Below are 14,717 nucleotides of genomic sequence, written 5' to 3'. Positions count from 1 at the left end.
TGAGTTTATGGGGTCTTGTGGATTGTGGTGCTCAGGCATAGAAACTGTGAGTAACTACAGAAAACAAAAGAAACTTCATCAGTATATATTGCAAGAAATGGACAATAAAAACAAAATGATTGGCCATCAAACATTCATTTTCATACCTTCTTAGTCTTCTGTTGAGATATAGACATGACTTTACCATGATGGACTTGAAGTGACATACTACGAAGAAGCTCTCAACATTATTTGCATACCAGAGTCCCATTAAAACACACAGCTCTGTAATAGCTTTAACTGTTTCTTACCATCATATGGTGATAGATATGGGGGTTGAGGTGGGGGTGGAGTTAGGGGGGATGCATGGGGAGAAGAGAGGGAAGGTAGTAGATTGAAGGCCCCATCAATTGTTACTTGAAAAACTGGGAATTTAGCAACTGGAGACTAATATTCTGTGAAGCCTCTTGAAAAACAAGTACTTGAATATTAAGATATATATCACGTGACACAAATCGACAGAAAAAGTTAGAAATATTTAACTCTACTGAAGAAGTAACAAGTTACCCTTGACACATGCTCTATATTATTTAAAAGGTGAACAACTGACTAGAATAATGCTTTTCCCATGCCACATTTATCTCTACCAGGGAGGATATGATTGCATGCATTTCATTTTTTTCACATTTTTAGAAATAAATGAGCAATGAAAAATGTGGACAAAATTTGTGATTGATGCCATATCTTGTTACAAAGAACACCTATATATTATTAAAGGACATGTTAATGGCTCTAGGCTGTGCGAGATATTTGAAGATTTACCGTGCAATTTTTACAGAAACAAGGAAGCAAAAGTGGTCTGCTTAAATATCAAACAGAAAAGCCAATTTTCTGGGCAAAGATTTATTCTGGCTGTCTTGCCAGGTCTTACTTTTTGGCTGGTCCCAAAAAGCAAAAATTTGGTTGTCTGACAAACAAGTAGCAATCTGAATTTGAAGTATTAAATCAACAAGTCATCCACAAGTTGACCGGATATAAATTTGGTTGTCTCGGACCACCGTTAAAATTTTCCTGTGTTTGAGGACTTGTTTGTCATGATTGAAATGAAGACAGATGTTATTTTCCATTTCACATCTGCTGAACACCACTGAGGGCAAATATGTCCCTACCTATTGGCTTAGTTAACATAATTCTTTTGCCAATTAAATCAGCTCTTTGCTTTAGGAGTGCAATTTTTCCAAACTATTATTCAGATTTTTATCAAAATTAGATTGCAATTGATGGCACTATAACAACACGATACTAGATTTGTCTTCATATCAATGAAAATTAATGAGACAGTGGTTAATTAAAAACTTGAATTTCAACTTTAACATATTCAGTCATTATCTGAATATCTTTCATAGCAGTATGAAATACATTGAGGAGCAATTTTAATAGAAAACTTGAAGTTTTTGCTTTATTATTTTGGAATGAAACTTGAATAATTCAGACCTACAGACGAAATGCTATCATTTATTGATATAGCATGACATCAAGTTTTTTTAATCAAACTTAACTCAAAGAGGTGCTCTCGGTGACTTTATGAAGATAATGTAAAAAGGATAAAACAATTATAAAGATGAAGCTTAAATAAAATGAGTTAGGTAAAAGAATAATTAGATGGCAATTTAATAAGCTACTGTTATACAAATTAATCTCTACTATTGAATCGAGCATGATTTACTGATCCTAAACACAAGTGGGTTTTACTTTAGATTGACTACAGGGTCAACGACAGAACACAGAAAAAAATCAAACCTTTCTTTTCCGAAAAAGTGGCATAGCAAATCGCTACGGGGTGGAAGGTGGAAAGGAAAGGGGTTGATTAGCATATGTATACAGCGATTCAGTTTAATATCTGGTATTGCATTGCAAAATGGGCAAATTGCTGATACGAGTGCAAAGATGTGTAGCAAGGGTCTGCACACAGAAACACAAATAGTACTTTAGATGAGACAAAGTTAACTGTCTTCAAAACGGCTGCACAAAACTTGAAACATTTAATTATTCCCATAAATGCAGCATTTTTTTAATTACACTTTTAATGAGCTGACAGAGTTTATAACAAAAAGAATCCTGTGTATGGCATGTTCATTCTGTCTCTTCAAGGCAGTGTTACAGTTAACATACTTGTTAACTGTTAATATGTGAGTAATTTCTCAAATAATTATTCTCTCTCAATTTGGCTAAAATATTAAATATCAACCAATGTGTTGGTCAATTCATATATCAAATGGAATAATTAATATGAATGACAGTGTCAACAGCCAGCAGTTACTTCCAGGATGTTCAGCATTTTTGCCTTACCTTCCTTACCCCCCCCCCCCTCACCCCCATGCAAAGAGTGTTAGTTTAAGGAAATTTATTTTGGGAATGGGAGTGGGTGGGGGAGGTTCTCTCGCTGTGGTGACGTACCTTTGACAGAGTCGAAGTGAGATGTGCTTGCTTTGATGAAGGCTGTGTTTCTGTTGGGGCTTGGTGATGCAGGACTTGATTGGATGACTTAATCTGTAATTCTGATGACAAATCTGTCTTTGATCCCTGGAGGTCCTGAACCTCTGCTAATCTGAGATAAAGAAAACATGAAGTTATGACATTTTGGAAGATGTTGGTTCAGTTAAGTAACTTAACTTACCCCAGATCCAATCATTTATTACTTTTAACTAGCTGGTGATTTTTCACAACCAATTAGTTGTCAGGGGAAACCAGTCACAAGCCAAAGCACCCTTGCATCCTGTTCTAGTCATAAGTTGCTTTGCTCTTTTCCATTGTTGGTAAGCCCCCACTAAGTTTTCCATTGTTCATTTACTCCAGTATAAAATACTCTGTGGTTGAGTCTTAACCAGCTGCTTTAAGAAACTCATTGCACATTATAACAACTGCTGGATTGATACCTGAATCAGCTGTAAGAAACTCATTGTACACTATTTACTACTGCTGTGATTGATTCCTAAATCAGCTTTAAGAAACTCATTGTACGATATTATTATTATAACTGCTGTGATTGATTCCTAAATCAGCTTTAAGAAACTCATTGTACAATATTATTATTATAACTGCTGTGATTGATTCCTAAATCAGCTTTAAGAAACTCAGCTGCTCATCTACCCCCACTGGGCCCAATCTTCCCCCTCCCTCCTCCCCCCTTTCAAAAACAGACATTGTGAGGGTTTTAAAAATGTCTATGGGATCTATGTGACAAGCAAAACAATCAATTTTGCTCATAAATATGGAAAGTGTAGATGTTTAAGTAACCCAATTATCAACACCTTCTAACTTGCACACATTATTACATTCTTGTCTGTAGAGGATATGTGCCAAGAAAGACACATTCTTTTGTTGATGGATATGCACTTTCCTTTGGAATAGCCTTTCATATATGCCTATTAAACTTGAAATGTGATAGTAATGTGTTTTGGGTAGAAACAATATCAATTATTTTACATAAACATGTTCTAACTTGTGAACTTATTTACACATACCATAGATACTCAATTAATGCAAACAACTATCTCCTGTTGTTCAACTGTACTTGGTACGTTGCCCAGCTGCAAGGTTATTCATCCTTGACCAGAGGGTTTACATAATGTTTTGGGTTTGTTCTGTATAAATGTTTGTGCTTGTGACATGTTAACTACCCTGGACAGCAATTATGCAATTACCACAAAATTTGTAAGGGTCACAGTTCAATTCAGCCACTAAGAATGAAGAGCATTATTTAAATTCCCATGGGTATGTCAATATGAAACTTAAACAGATATAACGCCACCTGCATAGTGCAATAAACTGAAGGAAAACCTAACCCTAAAGCATATTTTCTCTAATTTCTAAGAAATTTTTTTTAGGGAAAATCTTTGGACAGAAAGCAACCCACACGAAAAGAAACTTACCTCTTTAGTGTGTACAGCGTTCCCGTTAGTTTCTTGCATCGTTTAAAATAATCATCTAACATTCCTGGTTCATCCCTTAAAAATCTAAATATAAAAATAAATATCAAAGAATGGTCATTAAATCGATGCGAGGTCTAGTCATAAATGACGTGTAAGTAAACTTCTTTGTCTTAGCATTATATACTCTCTGTCAATACTCAGTTATAGGTACGAAGCCCCTGATAAATCATTCTGTTGGTAAGTCATCCCAAGGCCTTGGGTGGATGGTCCACCTGATTTCACTTTCTCCCTAATGGCAAGCTTTGAAAACTATGCTTGATGTATAAGACAATTGAAATTGAAAACTATTTATTTCCACTTTGTCATAACATAAACAAAGTGAACATATAACATTTGAATATACAATACAAATACATTCCATAGGAATCAAACAATTGATATATATACAAATGATGTGAAGTGGGGGAGACCTGGCAGAAGCAGAGCTTATCAAGGCCAGGCCACCAACAAAAACACACATAATGCCCCCCCCCCCTCCCCCCACCAAAATATACCTAGACATAGGAAACAAAAACTAGAAACTTTACACCATGCATATTTAATAAAGACCATTTTAGTTGTATTTTTAAAACGTCAAAGTGATTTTGAACTATTGTCCTGGGTATCTAGGGTATTCCAAAACCTGGGACCAGTGTATCTAACAGTTAATCCCCTGCTCCTCTCATTCTCTGCACTTTCTATAGTAACATTATGACAGAGAACACTTCTTGCTGTGTTTTGGTGCTGTAAAATGCTGTGAGCACAGAATTTATGCCAAAACAAACTTATTTTAATACACAGGAAATACACAAAACAGTAAAGATGATTCAGGAATATCCTGTGTTTTTGCCAAATGTGAACAATCAGTACAAAGTGTTACCCACAGACTTTCTCATCTTTGCAGCTATGTGTAGAGTTTAAATGTATGCCCCACCAAAGGAGGTGGTTCTTACAAACAACTGTGAGTTACTTTAGAAGGCAGTATAAGACTGGGGAGCAGATAAGCAGTGTGAAGATGACAAGAACTTTATTACCATTTGAGATAACATTGACTGCTTGCCAAACATACAAATCCATTGATGTATGTTAATATAAAATGCTTGGTAAGCATTGGGTTTGTCAAGTCACTAAAACACAGGAAAAAAAACACCTTTGTTGGGCTTTGCTCTCAACTCATTCAGATAGTAGAGGGAGCTCTTGTAGAATGAATAACTCTGATACAGTGTGCTTTTGAAACATGCGCTAGTTTATTGTCATGTTACTTCTGTGTTGTCAGCTTACGTTTTAGCTAGTCTGCTATACACCCCGTAATATTATATGGGCCATATTTAAGAGGTCTTAGTAGATCTTTGGAGAATAGATTATCTGTGAGACCCTATTGCTAGGTTTCTATGTTAATGCTGGCAGACGACAGTTGTTTCTAAGGTTATGTTACCTTTATAGATTTATAGAATAGATTATCTGTGAGCACCTATTGCTAGGTTTCTATGTTAAGGCTGGCAGGCGACAGTTGTTTCTAAGGTTATGTTACCTTTATAGATTTATAGAATATATTATTTGTGAGCCCCTATTGCTAGGTTTCTATGTTAAGGCTGGCAGACGACAGTTGTCTCTAAAGTTATGTTACCTTTATAGATTAAGTCAGTTTTACAGTTACAGGTTACAATTATTACCAGGTATTTGTCAGCACCTTCATCCTTTGGGGGATCATCAATTAGTGGTGTTCTCTCTATGTAACTAAACATTCATATTGTAACTAGAGCTAGGGCTTGTATTTACTATTTAGGTTGCGGCTGTTTGCTTCTACAAGGCTGTTGTTTTTTCAGTTTGCTAAGAATTAATGTTTGTTATTTTTATTTTTGGCAGTACACCATAGAAAATATAGGAAAGTTTGTGGAAACCAAAGCTCTGGCCATATGTCCCTCTATCTTTGATGGTTGACACTATCTATAACTTGTCCTGCATCCAGTTCAACGCCAGAGTGGCAATTATAGGAGACCTTGAACTTGGATGGCAAAATTAAAATGGTGAAATAAAGATTCAATCTTTCCTTTTACAGGCCATTACATTACTCACTTCTCTTCCACAACGACAATCTCCATTTCTCCTTCCATAACAGCCTTTAACTTGTCTGCTAAGAGCGGGAATATTGCCTTCTGTTCCGCAATCAATTTGCTGTTGTTGCCTAGCAACTGTGCGAGGTTGTCTACTGACCTAATGTCGACTTGTGATCTACTGTTTACAGTCTCTATCCTCAACTTCTCCACTCTTGATTCTAATTGTCTGAAAAAAGAAATATTGCACCGATAATATACAAGAAGTTTAATAACGGACTGCACTGTAAATTGAATCAAAGTTCAGAAACACATCTTTAAATTCTGTTTCTAAAATTGTGACATTGCTTAGTTGAAACAAAAATTTAATTTCACATTTGACAATTTATAGCACACTTGGTAATGAAAAATGTATTTCTATTATTTCGTATTGACAGGATAAACAATATTTCCTATTTTGTAGGAAGTATGAAGTATTCCATATTTTAAGGATAATCTTTATTCCATAGTTCGGTGTAATAACCACCTACTTGAGTTCGTTGTCGATGGCATCTTTTTTCTTTTTATATTTTGAGACTTCTTGAACTACTTGACAACGCTGTCCTCTGATTGGATGGTCGTGTAGTCCTGGCTTGGCATCCAGGGCCTGTCGGATTTTGTAAGATGTGCTCCTGAAGGAATCGTTCATTTGTTGTACCTGAGAGGGATGGGTTTGAAACACAAAATTTGAAAAGGCACGTGTAAAGTAAGATAGTTATGATCATAAAGTACCTGGTTAAAAATACAACCTTAAAGGGTGTGAAGACTCACGCACAAAGAAACGTCTCATGCCGGTAATCTGACCTAGTTTCAAATGAGGTGTAACAGAAGTGTTAGACACCACCATCGATCCCAGGAAATACACACACAGCTTGCTACCGTCGGTAATTAGACACTAGTGTACAGTCAATACATACAGCTACGGTCAATAACCACAACACAGTGTACATAGCAGCGATGGACATCTCAGGTCTAGATCAAAGACAACAAGGTATCACGTTTCATTACTGTCTGCATTTTGTAGCGACAAGAAAAAAACTTCACTTGCAAGCAACGGAAAGTTGACTTTTCAGAGGGTGGCATGGTTTGGGGCGAGTCTTCAATGCCTTTTAAAGATCTACCTACCCTATGGTGTTCACGACAAATACGACTACTAAAGGTCACTGATTAGTTGGTAACTCGTTAGTTATATTCTGACTAAATGAACGCTATATTCATATTGGCTGCATGTGCTCACCATATGGAGGTGCATTTTTCGGACATTTCGATGTTCATCTCTCAGTTGTCTGATGCTCTTGGAGAGGTGAGACCTCCGAGATGACTCGGGTCCATTCTGTCTTCGCTGTAGAGTTGCCCTTTTACTAGACTGTGAATCTTCACAGTCAGGAATGATAAAGAGAATGGTTTTAGAATAACAAAACAGAAGCCCGACAAAGAGTAAAAATTATTTAATGAGAATATTCAACATCGTGTGTTCTCTTTGTCCTTTTTAAGGTAATTATTGCTACATAACAACTGAAGAGATTCTTCATATATGTTTACTGCCTTTATCAATATTTCTTAACTCCCTGTTTGTTTTACATACAGGATGCATACTCCTAAAACTGCTACTGCTTTTGATGTTAACTACAGATTAAAGTTAAAGAAAAGCTTGGTTGACTTCTATGTGAAATATACTTCATCATATCAGTTACAGGCAACTTCACTCAGATAATCTCGTAAACCCTAAACTTCAATGAATTAATCCTCAAATTTGACATATCATCCAACCTTAGGATTTTCTAGGGAGAAGTAGAAGTATTATACAAATCAAGACAAGTCTTCAACTGTTTTCCATCAACCCCTTCCCCATTGGTGTGCAAAAAGGCAAATACTATTTCTTCAACTAAAAGAAATACTTTTTTATTCACCTAGCTTATCTTACAACAACAAACATTTTAATAGCATAATAGTAGACAAACCATAATATTTCTTCATGTTAACTTACCATCTGATGTGCTGATATATCCAATATTTGGGGTGGTGGGTTCACCCGTTGGAGGAATGAACTCTACCTGGGCAGGTATCAGGTTCAAAGTCTTTGGGACTTCCTGAAGACAAAACAGTTCATTTCACATTTAAAAAGCATGTATCTTCAAACAACTGTATTCGATTATTAATATAAACTCCATTTGGCGATCTTTCTTTGACTTAAGAGCAAAATCATTTCCAAATGATAAGTATGTTCACAGCTTTTCATTAAAATTACACCCCATGCAGCCTGGCTGTGTCATGCTACAACCCCCCTCCTCACCCCTCACCCCCTTCCCTGAAGCATCTTACTTTTGACAATGTGCCACAATAAATCAACCTGTCTAGGAAATTCCTTATCATTAATAATTCAAATTTCTAATAGTGAAGTGTGATTCAAATGCCGACTATTTTTTTAGCGTCTGATGAATACATATCCACCACTTCTTCATATCTGTTCCCTTCCCTCCAAAACAGAGACACCTTAACATATTAACCTTTTGATCATATTCGAGGTGGGCCGATGACTGCGGGAGGGCCTGATTGCGCTGTTGATGTGCCTGTCGTGGTGAGTTTTGGGCGGAGTTGTAACCTCTACCGGCAAGGATTGAATTGATGCCAGCTTGGGGCCGGCCGACCCCCTGTGTGGGGCCATTTGCTCGATCGGTCCTCAGCGGTTGCCTCCCCTGTACTTGGCCATTAGGGTGACTGGGCCTAGGTTGCTGTCTAGATGGACCAGGAGCATTATCTTGGAGGGGTTTAGATTGGACGGTTCCATTCATCATGTGGGGGTTTGTTCTGACCGGAGAGCCACCGTTAGATTTCGAGCCTCCATGGTGGAGAGCGGTACGGACCATTCCTGCCAGATTAGCTATCTGTGCCTCCATGGATGCTATTCTCCTCCTGCAATACAATCAAGCAGTTAAATAATGTATATATATAGTTAACTGAAAGCAAGCAACATTAAAACTACAGTCTCCAAATTGTAAAATACTCTTAGTGTGCTTAAGATGGGACCAAAACTGATGACCTTTATAAGGAAAGATAATATATATCTGGAAAACGTTTGCGTTACTGTAGAAAAAAGGATGGTTTATCAATAAAAAACTATTGCATTACATTAAATCTGAGGGACACAAAACTTTTGTCCGGGATTACCGGATAATACATTCGTGAGTAAGAGCAACCAAGCGGTTTTGTTGGATCATAGACATGTTGGACATAGATCTCTTTAACAGTGCACACACAGGCTTGGAAGTGTTATTTTTTCCTGACCGTGGGCTTCACTACCATCTGTACTTTTTGGTTTGAGGTATTGTCACAATCAAATGGAGTTGGCATTATGACAAACAATGTTAAACAGATCCAAGTCGATTTACAATTTCAGACTAAAGTCTTCATGGAGTACTTCTGCAATCAGCTACTGCCAGACATCTTCGTCCGAGTTTGATCATTTGCTGACCGCGCTGACATCAGAGCAGGCACTAAATTTTTAATAAAATTTTAATAACTAGGTGAAAACGGTGAAAAATTGGCAAATGACATCAATCTTACGTTGTATCATCTTCTGACTGCTGAACATGTTGTATTGCACTTTGTGAATTTGGCATGGCCCTCAAGTCTGGCTGTGACCTATGGCCCTGCATGGTTGGGTTTGTACCATTATGCTGAGGGGGTCCTTTCCTTGGTGAGGTGCTGTAACTCCGAGAAGACTGGTGATGCCTGAGGAGTACAAATACCAGGATTAGCAAAATGGAGATGTCATGTAATCTGATATATAAAACTACAAAAGTGAACTGAAAAGCAATATGCAAGTAAAATAGGTTAACTGACTTTTTTTTAAATTTAGGAACACTCCTTTAAATCATTAATGGGCATCCCTCTTGTTACCCTGTTTAAACTAATTGAGCTAACACATGTTACTGGCAATGAGGGATGGTTACATTATTTTTTTATTAATCGTGAAATATTTTGACAACTTTAAAGCGCCAAACCTCTCCCTGAAAAGATAGTTACACTGGAGTATGAAACAGCATTCAGATTTTGACCACTGCTGACCTCGAATGACCTTCACCAATAAAACACAACAAATACAAACCATGGTTGCTTTAAAGCAGCATTTTGCGTTGGGTTGCTTTTTTTCCACCTTTTTAACATGTGCATCGATTTTTTTACATGTATCAATCATAAAACAGCAAACTAAGATACCATCCAAGTTTCACCTTGCCAAGAGCGTTAATTAGCGAGTAATTAACGATTTATATCGATAACGAGTAAAAGTGTCCTCGACAAAGTTTTCATATCTCCAAATCCACTAGTTTGAATTCCACCAATCAGTGAATAGTATGTTTATTCATGAGCATTTTGCTTTTGGTCGCCGTTTTCTACTTTTTTGACATGTCCATCGAGTTTTTTACATACATCAAATCATAAAACAGCAAATTAAGATATTAGCCAAGTTTTTCCCTGCCAAAAACGTTAGTTGGCGAGTATTCCACATACAAAATTAAATCGCATTCAGTTCCCAAACCCACTAGTTTGAATTCAACCAATCAGAGATGCAGGTTTAGTTATGAGTCGTTGCTAAAAATAGATTCAAGACTTTGGGTTGGGAGTTGTTATGCAACTCCCTGGTACAACTGCCATATAGACTACACAAATCAAGCGTGGTGTTATATTACGTATCTGTCAATGACGTTCGTAGTGTTTAAATATTCATATTATGGGCGAGGTTTATTGGGTTCCCAACGGAAAATATCTTGGAGAACAACAAAGTTGAAAACAATTTTTTCGACTTTTATGCCACCATTTGAAGTAAAATATAAATAGATAAGCTAGTTATGTATGTCGTTATGGCATAGTGGAGTCAGTGAGGTTGAGAAATATCATAGTCGAGGACGCAAAATGCTGCTTTAAGGGGTATCTACATATACCTAGTATGAAATTCACCAAAGCTGAACTTACAGAGTTAACATATTTACTAGCTTTTTGAGTTCCTTGACAGAAAACCAAAAGAGTATAAAGGAGTCTTTTACACAGAATGTAAACAAAGGTGGTTTTTACTCTCACCTTGCTCCAGGAGAAGTCTGAAGTGGCCTGTTCTCTCCATCGGAACCTCGTCTGGTTACTGGGCCCTGAGGCCCTCTATGATCACCTCTCTGTACCACTGCCCTCTGACTATCTGAATGGGACTGGGATGATCCAGGCATTTCTAAAGAGGCACCAGGTGGTAGGGTCTTTGATCCACTCGGGATAGGTCTGCCCCCTTGCGGACCTAAAAAGCAGGAAAAGTAATGCATATGTTCATTCAAAGCTAAACACCGCATCTCCCAGACATTCTGTCTATATTTCGTATATAAATCATAAGCAATAAGGGAAATAAATAGCACATGTCCAGTCAAATTAATTACAATCCAGCTGGAATGGCATTTTAGAATTGACTAGTTTCAAAAGTATAACATTTTTCAATAATTTTAAACAAATCATTTTATTCCCAAAACATTTCCTGATGTGTATTAGTTTGAACAGTGCCCACATCTGTAAGTGAAAATGAAAGTACAGGGAGTGTCATCTTAACAACAAGGTAACATACATTTAGAGACAATGTTATTGACTCGTCAACACAAACTTTTCACAATTTAATGTACATTGAAGATAGCAAAATATTTGACTTTGATTTTGCAGACGAATCCTTTCCTTTAAGCCACCACAATACATCTTTATGACATATTATGGCGTGTCAACCATTACCATTCACTCTGCCGTTCATTGCTGGTGCTGTCAGGGGTTTATCCCGCCTCTCGTGTCCCCCAGAATGACCCTTTGATGGTGATGGGCCGACCCTCCTATCAACAATTCCACCTCTTGGTGTTTCTCCTCCTCTTGGTAATGTAGCACTGGCTCGTCCAGGTGTACCCCTCTGAAATGGTGCCTGATTTTGCGAGGGACGCTGTGGGGCGGTCCCTCCAACAGTGGCCCTCTCAGGGGCACCCCTTTGAAAGTACTGAGGAGGAGGAGCTTGCCTTTTCTCTGGTACTTGCTGTTGTTGTTGTTTTCCATTTGGTGTATTGTTCTGTTTCTGACAAAAAGAGAAAAAGACAAAAGGTTTGGTAATAAAGACAGAGATCAATTCACACAAACTCACCAGGATAAACACTGACAGTATTGAATGAAGCACTATAGATTTGTCAAAGGTCAAACAGGTTGACTGCCAGCTAGTATTGAACTATTCCATTGAAACAGTAAATGCAAAATGTCAGAAAAAAAAACATATGATAGTAAACATCTCTTGCATAGCTACATCGCAAGATTGAGAGTCTCAAGTTTGACAACAGTCCAGTGGCGGAGCGTCCATACAGTCAGGGGGGTGGATGCCCCCCTGACGGACTCAAATGAACTGCTGGCGCCCTTTTCAGATTTTTACTACTTTTTACTTATTCGTGATTACTGACTTTTTATTGCGTTCTCATCTACCTATTGACATTTGTCACAATCTGTTGGTGTAATTTTCTGACAAAATGGCTGTGACACCTATTTATTCTTCGTTTATCTGCAAATTAGCAAGGCCCAGAAAGGGTCATTTCCTGCGATCTAGGGAATATCTTTACTTTACTTTAAAAAATTTCTGTACGCTCCCCGCCAACCTATGGTGGAGCTCCGCTTAGACAGTGTCGAAAGCGCCCCTACAGACCATTCTTGCCCCCCCCTGACCAATACCCTAGCTCCGCCACTGCAACAGTCCATCATGGGTGGCACTGGATGAGACTCCTAATGGCACTGGCATGAACCACCTTCAAAATTGATAAGACAGGATCGTGCCCACCGATAAAGGTGAATTACTACTTAGCTACAGTATATGTGTAGTAAGAGCTGACCATAATGTTTAGCTCTAGCAGGTGTTTCGCTCTTATCCAATTACAGTGCTCTTGTGTTGAAGCATCATTTTCACAACCACAATTGAGGTTTAAATAGCCTCAATGACGACGAAATGAGTGATATTTCTCCATCTCTAATATCTCCCTGCTTGTACAACATACATGAGTACTTTGAAGATAATACTAATCATAATAATGAGGAGTTATAAAGCCCAGACATAGGCACAGATAACGGTGCTCAAAACGCATCACAATATTACCCCGGTCAACGTAACCTGTCAAACATAGAGACATTCCCTCCACATGACAGCAGCTAAATAGCGCCCAGCTGACAGTTTTATCTCACAGGTCCCCATTTATACACCTGGGTGAAGAGAGGCAATGGAGATAAGGTGCCTTGCCCACGGACACAGCGCAATGATACAGCCAGGACTCGAACCTGCAAACCTTAGAACACAAGTCCACTGCCTGGATCACTTAACCACAACACTCTCACGAAGGTGATATAATCACTTTATAATAACTTTTATATCATTTCCTAAACAGGCTTCTTGTAGTAAATATGCATTTTGAACATTAAAATTTTTCGACAGAATTAGGATTATAACAATAAATTGTGAAACCAATAAAAGTATGCCTTCAGTCTGCAGATTGTTGATCTTGAGTAACAAACTGAAAGTATGCCATCAGTACACCAATGTTTATCTTGTATAACAAACTGAAAGTATGCCATCAGTCGTACACCAATGTTTATCTTGTGAAACAAACTGAAAGTATGCCATCAGTCATGCACCAATGTTTATCTTGAGTAACAAACTAAGAGTATGCCATCAGTGGTACACCAATGTTTATCTTGTGAAACAAACTGAAAGTATGCCATCAGTCATGCACCAATGTTTATCTTGAGTAACAAACTAAGAGTATGCCATCAGTTGTACACCAATGTTTATCTTGTGAAACAAACTGAAAGTATGCTATCAGTCGTAGACCAATGTTTATCTCATGTAAAAAACTTAAAGTATGCCATCAAATGAACACCAATGTTTATCTTGTGTAACAAACTGAAAGTATGCCATCAGTCGTACAGCAATGTTCATCTCGTGAAACAAACTGAAAGTATGCCATCAGTCGTGCACCAATGTTTATCTTGAGTAACAAACTGAGAGTATGCCATCAGTCGTACAGCAATGTTCATCTCGTGAAACAAACTGAAAGTATGCCATCAGTTGTACACCAATGTTTATCTTGAGTAACAAACTGGCAGTATGCCATCAGTTGTAGACCAATGTTCATCTTGAGAAACAAACTGAAAGTATGCCATCAGTCATAGACCAATGTTTATCGTGTCCCCATAAAATTAAAAGCATGCCATCAATTGTAAACCAATGTTTTTCTTGAGAAACAAACTGAGAGTATGCCATCAGTCGTACACCAATGTTTTTCCTGAGCAACAAACTGAAAGTATGCCATCAGTCGTAGACCAATGTTTGAGTAACAAACTAAAAGTATGCTATCAGTCTTTTACACCAATGTTCATCTTAAGAAAACTGAAGGTATGCCATCAGTCGTACAGCATGTTAATCTTGAGTAACAAACTGAAAGTATGCCATCAGTTGTAGACCAATGTTCATCTTGAGAGACAAACTGAAAATATGCCATCAGTCGTACACCAATGTTCATCTCGTTTAACAAACTGAAAGTATGCCATCAGTCATAGACCAATGTTTAGCTTGTGTAACAAACTGAAAGTATGCCATCAGTCGTACACCAATGTTTATCTCATGTAAAAA

General features: G+C 37.7%; 1 protein-coding gene across 10 annotated transcripts in view; it reads right to left on the bottom strand.

Moving 5' to 3' along the window:
* Positions 1 to 14,717, bottom strand: part of LOC139958710 (uncharacterized) — a 162,080-nt gene that overhangs the window by 12,411 nt on the left and 134,952 nt on the right. For 8 of the 10 annotated variants that reach the window (XM_071956002.1, XM_071955994.1, XM_071956003.1 and 5 more), the window contains 11 exons: positions 11,804 to 12,131; positions 11,123 to 11,327; positions 9,608 to 9,775; positions 8,551 to 8,956; positions 8,031 to 8,133; positions 7,281 to 7,417; positions 6,535 to 6,701; positions 6,027 to 6,233; positions 3,912 to 3,995; positions 2,437 to 2,587; positions 1,780 to 1,812 (listed from right to left, as the gene is read on the bottom strand). In XM_071956002.1, coding sequence (XP_071812103.1) covers positions 1,780 to 1,812; positions 2,437 to 2,587; positions 3,912 to 3,995; positions 6,027 to 6,233; positions 6,535 to 6,701; positions 7,281 to 7,417; positions 8,031 to 8,133; positions 8,551 to 8,956; positions 9,608 to 9,775; positions 11,123 to 11,327; positions 11,804 to 12,131 — 1,989 coding nt within the window. The remainder of the gene's footprint in view (positions 1 to 1,779; positions 1,813 to 2,436; positions 2,588 to 3,911; positions 3,996 to 6,026; positions 6,234 to 6,534; positions 6,702 to 7,280; positions 7,418 to 8,030; positions 8,134 to 8,550; positions 8,957 to 9,607; positions 9,776 to 11,122; positions 11,328 to 11,803; positions 12,132 to 14,717) is intronic. The other 2 variants (XM_071955995.1, XM_071955996.1) reach the window with 2 other exon arrangements.

Source organism: Apostichopus japonicus, chromosome 18 (genome assembly GCF_037975245.1).
Source record: "Apostichopus japonicus isolate 1M-3 chromosome 18, ASM3797524v1, whole genome shotgun sequence".
Lineage (NCBI taxonomy): Eukaryota > Metazoa > Echinodermata > Holothuroidea > Aspidochirotida > Stichopodidae > Apostichopus > Apostichopus japonicus.
The sequence above is the reverse complement of the archived record's forward strand: the minus strand, read 5'-3'. Positions and strand labels throughout refer to the sequence as shown.